Raw genomic sequence first — 18,818 nt, forward strand, 5'->3', positions numbered from 1 at the left:
CAAGTTCTCCTTACAGGGATGTGTTCCCAGTACTAACACCAACAACTTGTATTTATGTAGCTCCTTTAACATAGTAAAATGCCCCAAGGCACTTCACAGGAGCTTTACCAAACAAACTTTGACACAGAGCCACATGAGGAGATATTAGGGCAGATGATCAAAAACTTGGTTTTAAGGAGCGTCTTAAAGGAGGAAAGTGATGTAGAGAGGTGGAGAGGTTCAGGGAGGGAATTCCAGAGGTTAGGGCTTGGCAGCTGAAGGCACGGCCGTCAATGGTGGAGCGATTAAAATCGGGGATGCTCAAGAGGCCGGAATTAGAGGAGTGCCGATATCTCGGAAGATTGAAGGGCTGGAGGAGAGAGATAGGGAGGGGTAAGGCCATGGAGGGATTTGAAAAGACGGATGAGATTTTTCAAAATTAAGGCATTGCTTAACCGAGAGCCAATGTAGGTCAGCGAGCACAGGGGTGATGGGTGAACATGACTTGGTGCAAGTAAGGACACACGTAGCTGAGCTTGGATGACCTCAAGTTTACAGAGGATGGAATGTGCAAGACCAGCCAGGAATGTGTTGGGATAGTAAAGACTAGAGATACCAAAGGCATAGATGAGGTTTTCAGCAGCAGATACGCTGAGGCAGGGGCAAAGTTGGGCGAAAAATGATACGGAGGTGAAAATTAATGGTTTAAGTGACACCCACATGACCCACATGCAACGGTGAACATTACCATACAAACTGGAGATTTTTACATGAAGGCAACAGGTAACTTTATTTACAACCCAATAATCAGCAAATACCATTACTATATAGAAATATTATGTATATATAAAATAAGCACAATGTCAATATAGTTAATGGGTTAAGTACCCTGGTAAAGCAAAGCCTCTGATATTGTTGGGTCTGTCAATTTGTCAAACATTTGATATTGCACAATAAACATCACTGCCTTCATTCCAACTCAAAGCTTAACACTCATTGCAAACTTCATGATCTGGTTTCACTAACTGCTGTTTGAAGAACTCCAATTCCATCTCAAAGCTTCACTTTTAATTTGTTAACGTATCAGAAATACCCCCTCTGGGATTTCTTAGATGTTTGTATTTTCTGAACAAATAGAACTGTCTTCACAAAATACATGTCTTAAATTACAGGCCATCAACTGGGAGATAAAAACATTTTGCGCATTTATGACAAACATCCTGAGCTTCAATCTGGATCAGACCAGTTCCATTAGATCAGAAGAACCATCTATTAAATAAATTAACAAAGTAATATCATCTAAGATCAAAGAAATATTTTGAATACTACAGGGCATGGTAGCATAGTGGTAATGTTACCGAATTAGTAATCCAGAGATCCAGCCTAATACTCCAGAGACAAGAGTTCAAATCCCACCATGGCAGCTGGGCAATTTAAATTCGATTAATCTGGAATAAAAAGTTAGTCTCAGTAATGGTAACCATGAAACTACCACATTGTCGTAAAAACCCATAATGCCCTTTAGGGAAAGAAATGTGCTCTCCTTGCCCAGTCTGACCTACATGTGACTCCAGACCCACAGCAATGTGGTTGACTCTTAACTGCCTTCTGGAATGGCCTAGCAACTCACACAGCTGGAAGGCAGCTCACCACCAGCTCTGCAAGGGCAATTAGAGATTGGCAATAAATGCTGGCTTTGCCAGTGATGCCGAAATCCTGTGCATGGATTTTTAAAAAGTGTTGATGTGACAGCTGGCCTCGGCTGGGGATGGGAGTAATTAACCAATATTCTTCCCAATCCTGGCATCTATCCAGGAACCTCTTCTGAAAGTGCAGTGTGTTTGTAGCGTGTAGACAAGATTTGGGCTCAGCTGTGATGATCTTGTGTCTCATAATCAAATAGCTTCCAGCACTCACAGTTCAGGCTCAATCATGAGGAATCACTGCTTGACCAAGATAGTGCAGGGTAGTACATGGAACTGTAGTGGGAGCTGACATATTCACACAAGATAGTGCAGGGTAGTACATGGAACTGTAGTGGGAGCTGACATATTCACACAAGATAGTGCAGGGTAGTACATGGAACTGTAGTAGGAGCTGACATAGTCACACAAGATAGTGCAGGGTAGTACATGGAACTGTAGTAGGAGCTGACATATTCACACAAGATAGTGCAGGGTAGTACATGGAACTGTAGTAGGAGCTGACATATTCACACAAGATAGTGCAGGGTAGTACATGGAACTGTAGTGGGAGCTGACATATTCACACAAGATACTGCAGGGTAGTACATGGAACTGTAGTGGGAGCTGACATATTCACACAAGGCAGAGCGGAGAAAATTGGCAAAAGAAATTAAATAATTACAAGCTAAAATACCTTGACAGATTGATGATGCACTGTAGACAGTGTTCACAGGTACAGCCAATACTTCAATCAACAAATCATTGTGATTATTGTAGCTGTTAACACACAAAAGTAATGAAAGACATAAAAATGTAAACAATGTGAAGTTGTTAGGTCAGAGAAAAGACCTGAATTTGATAGTTTTATCCTCACTAATGATCCATGGGGAAAATCAAGAGTGCCCTCGGTTAGCGGGTTCCTCCAGTATGTATGAATCAAATGATTTCTTGAAGATGATAGTAGCCGTGAGCAAACATATTGCATTCTGCAGAGATCATTGAGTTTCAGTCAGCTTTCTTCATCTAAGTTGAATGTTGTCACCCATTGCTTTCACTTGAGTTTTGTATCAATGTCGGAGTTGAATAATATTGATTTCTATATTAATAGGCCATAATTTGCTGTAGCAGGGCATTGAATGATGAGATAGACTTGCCCTAGCACATTAAGGTTTAAAAAGTTTTATATGCCAAGCTGCTGGAAGTGTGAGCTGACAACGCAATGAGGGAAAGAGGGCACCGCGGACCTGAGTGCACAGAACAAACAACTGTGCATCTCCTGAGCCAATCAGATTGAGGAATTGTGAAATAAACAGCACAAGGAATGAGAAGAAAATGTAAATAAAAATTAAAATATAAAGTGAGTGAATTCAATGTCAAATCAGGTACAGAAAGACAAATAGAGAGGGAATGAAAGATTGGAGGTTGAAAAGAAAATGACAAAAAATTGATTCTTTTCCACACAGACTCACAAAATTAATTTTGATAAAGCCAATGGGATTATAGAAATGATCATTCAAAACTTCTCTGAAGAAGATGAAGGTTCCTACACTGCCCAGCTACAGGATGGAAAAGCCAAGGGTCAGTTCACATTGGTCCTGATTAATGAAAGTAAGTTAATATTGATTTCTTCCATTTGTTTTGTAATTATACTGTCACTTTTGCATTCATGAGAGATAATGAAGTCACTCATCAAACATTGTGTTGAATTTCCAGGTTGTGAAACTAATTCAAGGTGTTAACACTCCTCTGGTTCCCACATGCTGAATCCAACAGTGCTTTGCCTTGGTGTTATTCTCCATAACCTTGCCTCATTCTCCCTCATTTCACAGTTGCTGTAACCCTCACCTATGTCTTTATTACCTCCAGGCTTCTCCACCAGACAATATTCTACCTAAAGCTTGAATCATCGAAAGCTCTAACATCCATATCATGTCCAGTCTTAGGCCCACTCGTCTATGACTTCCATTCTCCCATTTACCTTTACTGGGTCCCCATTCCCTAACACACTGACTTCAAAATCTGGATTTTTAAGTTCCCCCAAAGGCCTTGTTCAATTGATACTTTTGTAATCTCCCCCAACTGTCTGCCCAGCTCATATCCTCAACTCTTTCAAATCTGCAATCTTATAGATTTTCCCCTCCCTTCTCCTCACAGTCTGCAATCTGGAACTCTCCCTAGAACCAGCTCCACCTTGTATAACCTTTCTCTCCATCTTTACTAGTCTCCTCAAAATTTATATGTTCAGTCACGTCCCTGAATTCTAATACTGCTACTGCTCAGGATCCATTTCTCACTGTGAAGGATTTTGGCCTGGATTTTGTTCCCAGCCCGACATCGGGTCCATGGCGGTGCAGGGGTGGGGAGGAGGTGGGCGGGGGAGCGGGGAAGTTGGGGTGGGGGTGGATGCTGAAGAATCAGAGTGGCAGTGGCTGCCATGGAGCCCGACGTCAGGAATGCTGGACCCAATGTTCCCGGCAGTGGGGAAGCTCCATGGCGGCCCCTCCTCTGTTCTCCAACAGGAATCTTTGCATGAATTAAAATGTTATCCACAGTGATCTTACCTTCAGTTTCTGATCTTCAGAGTGAGGTGCGGCACTCACACACCTTCACTTTCCCGTCCAGGGATAGCTGGTGCCACAGAGGTGGGGAGGGGAGTGAACTCTGCACTATGTAATGTATGGGGAGGGGGTGAACTCTGCACTATGCACTGTATGGGGAGGGGATGAACTCTGCACAGTGTACTGTATGGGGAGGGGGTGAACTCTGCACTGTGTACTGTATCGGGAGTGGGTGAACTCCGCACTGTGTACTGTATGGGGAGGGGATGAACTCTGCACAGTGTACTGTATGGGGAGTGGGTGAACTCTGCACTGTGTACTGGATGTGGAGGGGGTGAACTCTGCACTGTGTACTGAATGGGGAGTGGGTGAACTCTGCACTATGTACTGTATGGGGAGTGGGTGGACTCTGCACTGTGTACTGTATGGGGAGTGGGTGAAATCCGCACAATGTACTGGATGGGGAGGGGGTGAACTCTGCACTATGTACTGTATGGGGAGTGGGTGATCTCTGCACTGTGTACTTTAAGGGGAGTGGGTGAATTCTGCACTATGGACTGTATGTGGAGGGGGTGAACTCTGCACTGTGTACTGTATGGGGAGTGGGTGGACTCTGCACTATGTACTGTATGGGGAGTGGGTGAACTCTGCACTGTGTACTGTATGGGGAGGGGGTGAACTCTGCACTATGTACTTTAAGGGGAGTGGGTGAATTCTGCACTATGGACTGTATGTGGAGGGGGTGAACTCTGCACTGTGTACTGTATGGGGAGGGGATGAACTCTGCACAGTGTACTGTATGGGGAGTGGGTGGACTCTGCACTGTGTACTGTATGGGGAGTGGGTGAACTCTGCACTGTGTACTGTATGGGGAGGGGGTGAACTCTGCACTATGTACTGTATGGGGAGTGGGTGGACTCTGCACTGTGTACTGTATGGGGAGTGGGTGAACTCCGCACAATGTACTGGATGGGGAAGGGGTGAACTCTGCACTATGTACTGTATGGGGAGTGGGTGAACTCTGCACTGTGTACTGTATGGGGAGGGGATGAACTCTGCACAGTGTACTGTATGGGGAGTGGGTGGACTCTGCACTGTGTACTGTATGGGGAGTGGGTGAACTCTGCACTGTGTACTGTATGGGGAGGGGGTGAACTCTGCACTATGTACTGTATGGGGAGTGGGTGGACTCTGCACTGTGTACTGTATGGGGAGTGGGTGAACTCCGCACAATGTACTGGATGGGGAAGGGGTGAACTCTGCACTATGTACTGTATGGGGAGTGGGTGAACTCTGCACTGTGTACTGTATGGGGAGGGGGTGAACTCTGCACTATGTACTGTATGGGGAGTGGGTGGACTCTGCACTGTGTACTGTATGGGGAGTGGGTGAACTCCGCACAATGTACTGTATGGGGAGTGGGTGATCTCTGCACTGTGTACTTTATGGGGAGGGGGTGAACTCTGCACTGTGTACTGTATGGGGAGTGGGTGGACTCTGCACTGTGTGCTGTATGGGGAGAGGGTGAACTCTGCACTATGGACTGTATGTGGAGGGGGTGAACTCTGCACTGTGTACTGTATGGGGAGTGGGTGGACTCTGCACTGTGTACTGCATGGGGAGTGGGTGAACTCTGCAGTGTGTACTGTATGGGGAGTGGGTGGACTCTGCACTGTGTGCTGTATGGGGAGAGGGTGAACTCTGCACTATGTACTGGATGGGGAGGGGGTGAACTCTGCACTATGTACTGTATGGGGAGGGGGTGAACTCTGCACTATGTACTGTATGGGGAGGGGGTGAATTCTGCACTATGTACTGTATGGGGAGGGGAGATCTCAGCACTGCGAACTGTATGGGGAGTGGGTGAACTCAGCGCTGTGTACTGTATGGGGAGGGGGTGAACTCTGTACTATATACTGTATGGGGAGGGGGTGAATTCTGTACTATATACTGTATGGGGAGGGGGTGAATTCTGTACTATATACTGTATGTGGAGGGGGTGAACTCTGCACTATATACTGTATGGGGAGTGGGTGAACTCTGCACTGTGTACTGTATGGGGAGGGGGTGAACTCTGTACTATATACTGTATGGGGAGGGGGTGAACTCTGTACTATATACTGTATGGGGAGGGGGTGAATTCTGTACTATATACTGTATGTGGAGGGGGTGAACTCTGCACTATATACTGTATGGGGAGTGGGTGAACTCTGCACTGTGTACTGTATGGGGAGGGGGTGAACTCTGTACTATATACTGTATGGGGAGGGGGTGAATTCTGTACTATATACTGTATGTGGAGGGGGTGAACTCTGCACTATATACTGTATGGGGAGTGGGTGAACTCTGCACTGTGTACTGTATGGGGAGTGGGTGAACTCTGCACTGTGTACTGTATGGGGAGGGGGTGAACTCTGCACTGTGTACTGTATGGGGAGGGGGTGAACTCTGTACTATATACTGTATGGGGAGGGGGTGAATTCTGTACTATATACTGTATGTGGAGGGGGTGAACTCTGGACTATATACTGTATGGGGAGTGGGTGAACTCTGCACTGTGTACTGTATGGGGAGGGGGTGAACTCTGCACTATGTACTGTATGGGGAGGGGGTGAACTCTGCACTGTGTACTGTATGGGGAGGGGGTGAACTCTGTACTATATACTGTATGTGGAGGGGGTGAACTCTGCACAATGTACTGTATGGGGAGTGGGTGAACTCCGCACAATGTACTGGATGGGGAGGGGGTGAACTCTGCACTGTGTACTGTATGGGGAGGGGGTGAACTCTGTACTATATACTGTATGGGGAGGGGGTGAATTCTGTACTATATACTGTATGTGGAGGGGGTGAACTCTGCACAATGTACTGCATGGGGAGGGGGTGAACTCTGCACTATGTACTGTATGGGGTGGGGGTGAACTCTGTACTATGTACTGTTTGGGGAGGGGGTGAACTTTGCACTATGTACTGTATGGGGAGGGGGTGAACTCTGCACTATGTACTGTTTGGAGAGGGGGTGAACTCTGCACGATGTACTGTATGGGGAGGGGGTGAACTCTGCTCTATGTACTGGATGGGGAGGGGGTGAACTCAGCACTATGTACTGTATGGGGAGGGGGTGTACTCTGCACGATGTACTGTATGGGGAGGGGGTGAACTCTGCTCTATGTACTGTATGTGTAGGGGGTGAACTCTGCACTATGTACTGGATGGGGAGGGGGTGAACTCAGCACTATGTACTGTATGTGGAGGGGGTGAACTCTGCACTATGTACTGTATGGGGAGGGGGTGAACTCTGCACTATGTACTGTATGTGGAGGGGGTGAACTCTGCACTATGTACTGGATGGGGAGGGGGTGAACTCAGCACTATGTACTGTATGGGGAGGGGGTGAACTCTGCACTATGTACTGTATGGGGAGGGGGTGAACTCTGCACTATGTACTGTATGGGGAGGGGGTGAATTCTGCACTATGTACTGTATGGGGAGGGGAGAACTCAGCACTGCGAACTGTATGGGGAGTGGGTGAACTCAGCACTGTGTACTGTAAGGGGAAGGGGTGACTCTCTGCACTATGTACTGTATGGGGTGGGGGTGAACTCTGCACTATGTACTGTTTGGGGAGGGGGTGAATTCTGCACTATGTACTGTATGGGGTGGGGGTGAACTCTGTACTATGTACTGTTTGGGGAGGGGGTGAACTCTGTACTATATACTGTTTGGGGAGGGGGTGAACTCTGCACTATGTACTGTATGGGGTGGGGGTGAACTCTGTACTATGTACTGTTTGGGGAGGGGGTGAACTCTGCACTATGTACTGTATGGGGAGGGGGTGAACTCTGTACTATATACTGTATGGGGAGGGGGTGAATTCTGTACTATATACTGTATGGGGAGGGGGTGAACTCTGTACTATGTACTGTATGGGGTGGGGCTGAACTCTGTACTATGTACTGTATGGGGAGGGGGTGAACTCTGCACTATATACTGTATGGGGAGGGGGTGAATTCTGCACTATGTACTGTATGGGGAGGGGGTGAACTCTGCACTATGCACTGTATGGGGAGGGGGTGAACTCTGTACTATGTACTGTATGGGGAGGGGGTGAACTCTGCTCTATGTACTGTATGGAGAGGGGGTGAACTCTGTACTATGTACTGTATGGGGAGGGGTGAACTCTGCACTATGCACTGTATGGGGAGGGGGTGAACTCTGCACTATGCACTGTATGGGGAGGGGGTGAACTCTGCACTATGCACTGTATGGGGAGCGGGTGAACTCTGCACTATGCACTGTATGGGGAGGGGGTGAACTCTGCCCTATGTACTGTATGGGGAGGGGGTGAACTCTGCACTATATATTTTATGGGGAAGGGGTGATCTCTGCACTATGTATTTTTTGGGGAGGGGGTGACTCTGCACTGTGTACTGTATGGGGAGGGGGTGAAATCTGCATTATGTACTGTCTGGGGAGGGGGTAAACTCTGCACTGTGCACTGTATGGGGAGGGGGTGAACTCTGCACTGTGTACTGTATGGGGAGGGGTTGAATTCTGCACTATGTACTATATGGGGAGGGGGTGAACTCTGCACTATGTACTGTATGGGGAGGGGGTGAACTCTGCACTATGTACTGTATGGGGAGGGGGTGAACTTTGCACTATGTACTGTATGGGGAGGGGGTGAACTCTGCACTATGTGCTGTCTGGGGAGGGGGTGAACTTTGCACTATGTACTGCATGGGGAGGGGGTGAACTCTGCACTATGTACTGTCTGGGGAGGGGGTGAACTCTGCACTCTGCACTGTATGGGGAGGGGGTGAACTCTGCACTATATAGTGAATGGGGAGGGGGTGGATTCTGTACTATATACTGTATGTGGAGGGGGTGAACTCTGCACAATGTACTGTATGGGGAGGGGGTGAACTCTGCACTGTGTACTGTATGGGGAGGGGGTGAACTCTGTACTATATACTGTATAGGGAGGGGGTGAATTCTTTACTATATACTGTATGTGGAGGGGGTGAACTCTGTACTATATACTGTATGGGGAGGGGGTGAACTCTGCACTGTGTACTGTATGGGGAGGGGGTGAACTCTGCACTATGTACTGTATGGGGAGGGGGTGAACTCTGCACTATAGACTGTATGTGGAGGGGGTGAACTCTGCACTGTGTACTGTATGGGGAGGGGGTGAACTCTGTACTATATACTGTATGGGGAGGGGGTGAATTCTGTACTTTCTACTGTATGTGGAGGGGGTGAACTCTGTACTATATACTGTATGGGGAGGGGGTGAATTCTGTACTATTTCATGTATGTGGAGGGGGTGAACTCTGTACTATATACTGTATGGGGAGGGGGTGAATTCTGTACTATATACTGTATGTGGAGGGGGTGAACTCTGTACTATATACTGTATGGGGAGTGGGTGAACTCTGCACTGTGTACTGGATGGGGAGGAAGTGAAATCTGCACTATGTACTGTATGGGGAGGGGGTGAACTCTGCACTGTGTACTGTATGGGGAGGGGGTGAACTCTGTACTATATACTGTATGTGGAGGGGGTGAACTCTGCACTGTGTACTGTATGGGGATGGGGTGAACTCTGCACTGTGTACTGTATGGGGAGGGGGTGAACTCCGCACGATGTACTGGATGGGGAGGGGGTGAACTCTGCACTATGGACTGTATGTGGAGTGGGTGAACTCAGCACTGTGTACTGTCTGGGGAGGGATTGAACTCTGTACTATATACTGTATGGGGAGGGGGTGAATTCTGCACTATGTACTGTATGGGGAGGGGGTGAACTCTGTACTATATACTGTATGGGGAGGGGGTGAATTCTGTACTTTATACTGTATGTGGAGGGGGTGAACTCTGCACAATGTACTGTATGGGGAGGGGGTGAACTCTGCACTATGCACTGTATGGGGAGGGGGTGAACTCTGCACTATGCACTGTATGGGGAGCATGTGAACTCTGTACTATGCACTGTATGGGGAGCGGGTGAACTCTGTACTATGTACTGTATGGGGAGGGGGTGAACTCTGTACTATGTACTGGATGGGGAGGGGTGAACTCTGCACTATGTACTGTATGGAGAGGGGGTGAACTCTGCCCTATGTACTGTATGGGGAGGGGGTGAACTCTGCACTATATATTTTATGGGGAAGGGGTGATCTCTGCACTATGTATTTTTTGGGGAGGGGGTGACTCTGCACTGTGTACTGTATGGGGAGGGGGTGAACTCTGCATTATGTACTGTCTGGGGAGGGGGTAAACTCTGCACTGTGCACTGTATGGGGAGGGGGTGAACTCTGCACTGTGTACTGTATGGGGAGGGGTTGAATTCTGCACTATGTACTATATGGGGAGGGGTGAACTCTGCACTATGTACTGTATGGGGAGGGGGTGAACTCTGCACTATGTACTGTATGGGGAGGGGGTGAACTTTGCACTATGTACTGTATGGGGAGGGGGTGAACTCAGCACTATGTGCTGTCTGGGGAGGGGGTGAACTCTGCACTATGTACTGTCAGGGGAGGGGGTGAACTCTGCACTCTGCACTGTATGGGGAGGGGGTGAACTCTGCACTATATAGTGAATGGGGAGGGGGTGAATTCTGTACTATATACTGTATGTGGAGGGCGTGAACTCTGCACAATGTACTGGATGGGGAGGGGGTGAACTCTGCACCGTGTACTGTATGGGGAGGGGGTGAACTTCTGTACTATATACTGTATGGGGAGGGGGTGAATTCTTTACTATATACTGTATGTGGAGGGGGTGAACTCTGTACTATATACTGTATGGGGAGTGGGTGAACTCTGCACTGTGTACTGTATGGGGAGGGGGTGAACTTCTGTACTATATACTGTATGGGGAGGGGGTGAATTCTTTACTATATACTGTATGTGGAGGGGGTGAACTCTGTACTATATACTGTATGGGGAGTGGGTGAACTCTGCACTGTGTACTGTATGGGGAGGGGGTGAACTCTGCACTATGTACTGTATGGGGAGGGGGTGAACTCTGCACTGTGTACTGTATGGGGAGGGGGTGAACTCTGCACTATATACTGTATGTGGAGGGGGTGAACTCTGCACTGTGTACTGTATGGGGAGGGGGTGAACTCTGTACTATATACTGTATGGGGAGGGGGTGAATTCTGTACTTTCTACTGTATGTGGAGGGGGTGAACTCTGTACTATATACTGTATGGGGAGTGGGTGAACTCTGCACTGTGTACTGTATGGGGAGGGGGTGAACTCTGTACTATATACTGTATGGGGAGGGAGTGAATTCTGTACTATATACTGTATGTGGAGGGGGTGAACTCTGTACTATATACTGTATGGGGAGGGGGTGAACTCTGTACTATATACTGTATGGGGAGTGGGTGAACTCTGCACTGTGTACTGGATGGGGAGGGGGTGAACTCTGCACTATGTACTGTATGGGGAGGGGGTGAACTCTGCACTGTGTACTGTATGGGGAGGGGGTGAACTCTGTACTATATACTGTATGTGGAGGGGGTGAACTCTGCACTGTGTACTGTATGGGGAGGGGGTGAACTCCGCACGATGTACTGGATGGGGAGGGGGTGAACTCTGCACTATGGACTGTATGTGGAGTGGGTGGAATCTGCACTGTGTACTGTATGGGGAGTGGGTGAACTCAGCACTGTGTACTGTCTGGGGAGGGATTGAACTCTGTACTATATACTGTATGGGGAGGGGGTGAATTCTGCACTATGTACTGTATGGGGAGTGGGTGAACTCTGCACTGTGTACTGTATGGGGAGGGGGTGAACTCTGCACTATGTACTGCATGGGGAGGGGGTGAACTCTGCACTATGTACTGTATGGGGTGGGGGTGAACTCTGTACTATGTACTGTTTGGGGAGGGGGTGAACTTTGCACTATGTACTGTATGGGGAGGGGGTGAACTCTGCACTATGTACTGTTTGGAGAGGGGGTGAACTCTGCACGATGTACTGGATGGGGAGGGGGTGAACTCTGCTCTATGTACTGTATGTGTGGGGGGTGAACTCTGCACTATGTACTGTATGTGGAGGGGGTGAACTCTGCTCTATGTACTGGATGGGGAGGGGGTGAACTCAGCACTATGTACTGTATGGGGAGGGGGTGTACTCTGCACGATGTACTGTATGGGGAGGGGGTGAACTCTGCACTATGTACTGTATGTGGAGGGGGTGAACTCTGCACTATGTACTGGATGGGGAGGGGGTGAACTCAGCACTATGTACTGTATGGGGAGGGGGTGAACTCTGCACTATGTACTGTATGTGGAGGGGGTGAACTCTGCACTATGTACTGGATGGGGAGGGGGTGAACTCTGCACTATGTACTGTATGGGGAGGGGGTGAATTCTGCACTGTGTACTGTATGGGGAGGGATGTATAGGGCGGCACAGTGGCGCAGTGGTAAGCACCGCAGCCTCACAGCTCCAGGGACCCGGGTTCGATTCTGGGTACTGCCTGTGTGGAGTTTGCAAGTTCTCCCTGTGTCTGCGTGGGTTTTCTCCGGGTGCTCCGGTTTCCTCCCACAAGCCAAAAGACTTGCAGGTTGGTAGGTAAATTGGCCATTATAAATTGTCACTAGTATAGGGAGGTGGTAGGGAAATATAGGGACAGGTGGGGATGTTTGGTAGGAATATGGGATTAGTGTAGGATTAGTATAAATGGGTGGTTGATGGTCGGCACAGACTCGGTGGGCCGAAGGGCCTGTTTCAGTGCTGTATCTCTAATCTAATCTAATCTAAACTCAGCACTGCGAACTGCATGGGGAGTGGGTGAACTCAGCACTGTGTACTGTATGGGGAAGGGGTGAACTCTGCACTATGTACTGTATGTGGAGGGGGTGAACTCTGCACTATGTACTGGATGGGGAGGGGGTGAACTCTGCACTATGTACTGTATGTGGAGGGGGTGAACTCTGCACTATGTACTGGATGGGGAGGGGGTGAACTCTGCACTATGTACTGTATGGGGAGGGGGTGAACTCTGCACAATGTACTGTATGGGGAGGGGGTGAATTCTGCACTGTGTACTGTATGGGGAGGGGAGAACTCTGCACTATGTACTGTTTGGGGAGGGGGTGAATTCTGCACTCTGTACTGTATGGGGAGGGGGTGAACTCTGTACTATGTACTGTTTGGGGAGGGGGTGAACTCTGTACTATATACTGTATGGGGAGGGGGTGAACTCTGCACTATGTACTGTATGGGGAGGGTGTGAACTCTGTACTATGTACTGTTTGGGGAGGGGGTGAACTCTGCACTATGTACTGTATGGGGAGGGGGTGAACTCTGTACGAGGTACTGTATGGGGAGGGGGTGAACTCTGCACTATGCACTGTATGGGGAGGGGGTGAACTCTGCACTATGCACTGTATGGGGAGGGGGTGAATTCTGTACTATGTACTGTATGGGGAGGGGGTGAACTCTGCACTATGCACTGTATGGGGAGGGGGTGAACTCTGTACTATGCACTGTATGGGGAGGGGGTGAACTCTGCACTGTGTACTGTATGGGGAGGGGGTGAACTCTGTACTATGTACTGTATGGGGAGGGGTGAACTCTGCACTATGCACTGTATGGGGAGGGGGTGAACTCTGCACTATGTACTGGATGGGGTGGGGGTGAACTCTGCACTATGCACTGTCTGGGGAGCGGGTGAACTCTGTACTATGTACTGTATGGGGAGGGGGTGAACTCAGTACTAAGTACTGTATGGGGAAGGGGTGAACTCTGCACTATGTACTGTATGGGGAGGGGGTGAACTCTGCCCAGTGTACTGTATGGGGAGGGGGTGAACTCTGCACTATATATTTTATGGGGAAGGGGTGATCTCTGCACTATGTATTTTTTGGGGAGGGGGTGAACTCTGCACTGTGTACTGTATGGGGAGGGGGTGAACTCTGCATTATGTACTGTCTGGGGAGGGGGTAAACTCTGCACTGTGCACTGTATGGGGAGGGGGTGAACTCTGCACTGTGCACTGTATGGGGAGGGGTTGAATTCTGCAGTATGTACTATATGGGGAGGGGGTGAACTCTGCACTATGTACTGTATGGGGAGGGGGTGAACTCTGCACTATGTACTGTCTGGGGAGGGGGTGAACTCTGCACTATGTACTGTATGGGGAGGGGATGAACTCTGCACTATGTACTGTATGGGGAAGGGGTGAACTTTGCACTATGTACTGTATGGGGAGGGGGTGAACTCTGCACAATGCACTGTATGGGGAGGGGGTGAACTCTGCACTATGTACTGTATGGGGAGGGGGTGAGTTCTGCACTATGTACTGTATGGGGAGGGGGTGAACTCTGCACTATGTACTGTATGGGGAGGGGGTGAACTCTGCACTATGTACTGTATGGGGTGGGGGTGAACTCTGCACTATGTACTGTATGGGGAGGGGGTGAACTCTGTACTATGTACTGTATGGGGAGGGGGTGAACTCTGCACTATGCACTGTATGGGGAGCGGGTGAACTCTGTACTATGTACTGTATGGGGAGGGGGTGAACTCTGTACTATGTACTGTATGGGGAGGGGTGAACTCTGCACTATGTACTGTATGGGGAGGGGTGAACTCTGCACTATGTACTGTATGGGGAGGGGGTGAACTCTGCCCTATGTACTGTATGGGGAGGGGGTGAACTCTGCACTATATATTTTATGGGGAAGGGGTGATCTCTGCACTATGTATTTTTTGGGGAGGGGGTGACTCTGCACTGTGTACTGTATGGGGAGGGGGTGAACTCTGCATTATGTACTGTATGGGGTGGGGGTGAACTCTGCACTATGTACTGTATGGGGAGGGGGTGAACTCTGTACTATGTACTGTCTGGGGAGGGGGTAAACTCTGCACTGTGCACTGTATGGGGAGGGGGTGAACTCTGCACTGTGTACTGTATGGGGAGGGGTTGAATTCTGCACTATGTACTGTATGGGGAGGGGGTGAACTCTGCACTATGTACTGTATGGGGAGGGGGTGAACTTTGCACTATGTACTGTATGGGGAGGGGGTGAACTCTGCACTATGTGCTGTCTGGGGAGGGGGTGAACTTTGCACTATGTACTGCATGGGGAGGGGGTGAACTCTGCACTATGTACTGTCTGGGGAGGGGGTGAACTCTGCACTCTGCACTGTATGGGGAGGGGGTGAACTCTGCACTATATAGTGAATGGGGAGGGGGTGAATTCTGTACTATATACTGTATGTGGAGGGGGTGAACTCTGCACAATGTACTGTATGGGGAGGGGGTGAACTCTGTACTATATACTGTATGGGGAGGGGGTGAATTCTTTACTATATACTGTATGTGGAGGGGGTGAACTCTGTACTATATACTGTATGGGGAGGGGGTGAATTCTTTACTATATACTGTATGTGGAGGGGGTGAACTCTGCACTGTGTACTGTATGGGGAGGGGGTGAACTCTGTACTATATACTGTATGGGGAGGGGGTGAATTCTTTACTATATACTGTATGTGGAGGGGGTGAACTCTGTACTATATACTGTATGGGGAGTGGGTGAACTCTGCACTGTGTACTGTATGGGGAGGGGGTGAACTCTGCACTATGTACTGTATGGGGAGGGGGTGAACTCTGCACTGTGTACTGTATGGGGAGGGGGTGAACTCTGCACTATATACTGTATGTGGAGGGGGTGAACTCTGCACTATGTACTGTATGGGGAGGGGGTGAACTCTGCACTATATACTGTATGTGGAGGGGGTGAACTCTGCACTGTGTACTGTATGGGGAGGGGGTGAACTCTGTACTATATACTGTATGGGGAGGGGGTGAATTTTGTACTTTCTACTGTATGTGGAGGGGGTGAACTCTGTACTATATACTGTATGGGGAGGGGGTGAATTCTGTACTATATACTGTATGTGGAGGGGGTGAACTCTGTACTATATACTGTATGGGGAGTGGGTGAACTCTGCACTATGTACTGTATGGGGAGGGGGTGAACTCTGCTCTATGTACTGTATGTGTGGGGGGTGAACTCTGCACTATGTACTGTATGTGGAGGGGGTGAACTCTGCTCTATGTACTGGATGGGGAGGGGGTGAACTCAGCACTATGTACTGTATGGGGAGGGGGTGTACTCTGCACGATGTACTGTATGGGGAGGGGGTGAACTCTGCACTATGTACTGTATGTGGAGGGGGTGAACTCTGCTCTATGTACTGTATGTGTGGGGGGTGAACTCTGCACTATGTACTGTATGTGGAGGGGGTGAACTCTGCTCTATGTACTGTATGTGTGGGGGGTGAACTCTGCACTATGTACTGTATGTGGAGGGGGTGAACTCTGCACTATGTACTGTATGGGGAGGGGGTGAATTCTGCACTGTGTACTGTATGGGGAGGGATGTATAGGGCGGCACAGTGGCGCAGTGGTTAGCACCGCAGCCTCACAGCTCCAGGGACCCGGGTTCGATTCTGGGTACTGCCTGTGTGGAGTTTGCAAGTTCTCCCTGTGTCTGCGTGGGTTTTCTCCGGGTGCTCCGGTTTCCTCCCACAAGCCAAAAGACTTGCAGGTTGGTAGGTAAATTGGCCATTATAAATTGTCACTAGTATAGGTAGGTGGTAGGGAAATATAGGGACAGGTGGGGATGTTTGGTAGGAATATGGGATTAGTGTAGGATTAGTATAAATGGGTGGTTGATGGTCGGCACAGACTCGGTGGGCCGAAGGGCCTGTTTCAGTGCTGTATCTCTAATCTAATCTAATCTAAACTCAGCACTGCGAACTGCATGGGGAGTGGGTGAACTCAGCACTGTGTACTGTATGGGGAAGGGGTGAACTCTGCACTATGTACTGCATGTGGAGGGGGTGAACTCTGCACTATGTACTGGATGGGGAGGGGGTGAACTCAGCACTATGTACTGTATGGGGAGGGGGTGAACTCTGCACTATGTACTGTATGGGGAGGGGGTGAACTTTGCACTATGTACTGCATGGGGAGGGGGTGAACTCTGCACTATGTACTGTCTGGGGAGGGGGTGAACTCTGCACTCTGCACTCTGCACTGTATGGGGAGGGGGTGAACTCTGCACTATATAGTGAATGGGGAGGGGGTGAATTCTGTACTATATACTGTATGTGGAGGGGGTGAACTCTGCACAATGTACTGTATGGGGAGGGGGTGAACTCTGTACTATATACTGTATGGGGAGGGGGTGAATTCTTTACTATATACTGTATGTGGAGGGGGTGAACTCTGTACTATATACTGTATGGGGAGGGGGTGAATTCTTTACTATATACTGTATGTGGAGGGGGTGAACTCTGCACTGTGTACTGTATGGGGAGGGGGTGAACTCTGTACTATATACTGTATGGGGAGGGGGTGAATTCTTTACTATATACTGTATGTGGAGGGGGTGAACTCTGTACTATATACTGTATGGGGAGTGGGTGAACTCTGCACTGTGTACTGTATGGGGAGGGGGTGAACTCTGCACTATGTACTGTATGGGGAGGGGGTGAACTCTGCACTGTGTACTGTATGGGGAGGGGGTGAACTCTGCACTATATACTGTATGTGGAGGGGGTGAACTCTGCACTATGTACTGTATGGGGAGGGGGTGAACTCTGCACTATATACTGTATGTGGAGGGGGTGAACTCTGCACTGTGTACTGTATGGGGAGGGGGTGAACTCTGTACTATATACTGTATGGGGAGGGGGTGAATTTTGTACTTTCTACTGTATGTGGAGGGGGTGAACTCTGTACTATATACTGTATGGGGAGGGGGTGAATTCTGTACTATATACTGTATGTGGAGGGGGTGAACTCTGTACTATATACTGTATGGGGAGTGGGTGAACTCTGTACTATGTACTGTATGGGGAGGGGGTGAACTCTGCTCTATGTACTGTATGTGTGGGGGGTGAACTCTGCACTATGTACTGTATGTGGAGGGGGTGAACTCTGCTCTATGTACTGGATGGGGAGGGGGTGAACTCAGCACTATGTACTGTATGGGGAGGGGGTGTACTCTGCACGATGTACTGTATGGGGAGGGGGTGAACTCTGCACTATGTACTGTATGTGGAGGGGGTGAACTCTGCTCTATGTACTGTATGTGTGGGGGGTGAACTCTGCACTATGTACTGTATGTGGAGGGGGTGAACTCTGCTCTATGTACTGTATGTGTGGGGGGTGAACTCTGCACTATGTACTGTATGTGGAGGGGGTGAACTCTGCACTATGTACTGTATGGGGAGGGGGTGAATTCTGCACTGTGTACTGTATGGGGAGGGATGTATAGGGCGGCACAGTGGCGCAGTGGTTAGCACCGCAGCCTCACAGCTCCAGGGACCCGGGTTCGATTCTGGGTACTGCCTGTGTGGAGTTTGCAAGTTCTCCCTGTGTCTGCGTGGGTTTTCTCCGGGTGCTCCGGTTTCCTCCCACAAGCCAAAAGACTTGCAGGTTGGTAGGTAAATTGGCCATTATAAATTGTCACTAGTATAGGTAGGTGGTAGGGAAATATAGGGACAGGTGGGGATGTTTGGTAGGAATATGGGATTAGTGTAGGATTAGTAT

General features: G+C 49.1%; 1 protein-coding gene across 1 annotated transcript in view; it reads left to right on the forward strand.

Annotated features, from left to right (window-relative positions):
- The window catches only part of myom3 (myomesin 3), a 163,500-nt gene that overhangs the window by 86,495 nt on the left and 58,187 nt on the right, over window positions 1–18,818 (forward strand). The window contains exon 26 of the mRNA XM_068011058.1: window positions 3,128–3,272. Within this exon, the coding sequence (XP_067867159.1) occupies window positions 3,128–3,272 (145 nt within the window). The remainder of the gene's footprint in view (window positions 1–3,127; window positions 3,273–18,818) is intronic.

The sequence above is a fragment of the Heterodontus francisci genome, chromosome 31 (assembly GCF_036365525.1).
Source record: "Heterodontus francisci isolate sHetFra1 chromosome 31, sHetFra1.hap1, whole genome shotgun sequence".
NCBI classification, from domain to species: Eukaryota; Metazoa; Chordata; class Chondrichthyes; order Heterodontiformes; family Heterodontidae; genus Heterodontus; species Heterodontus francisci.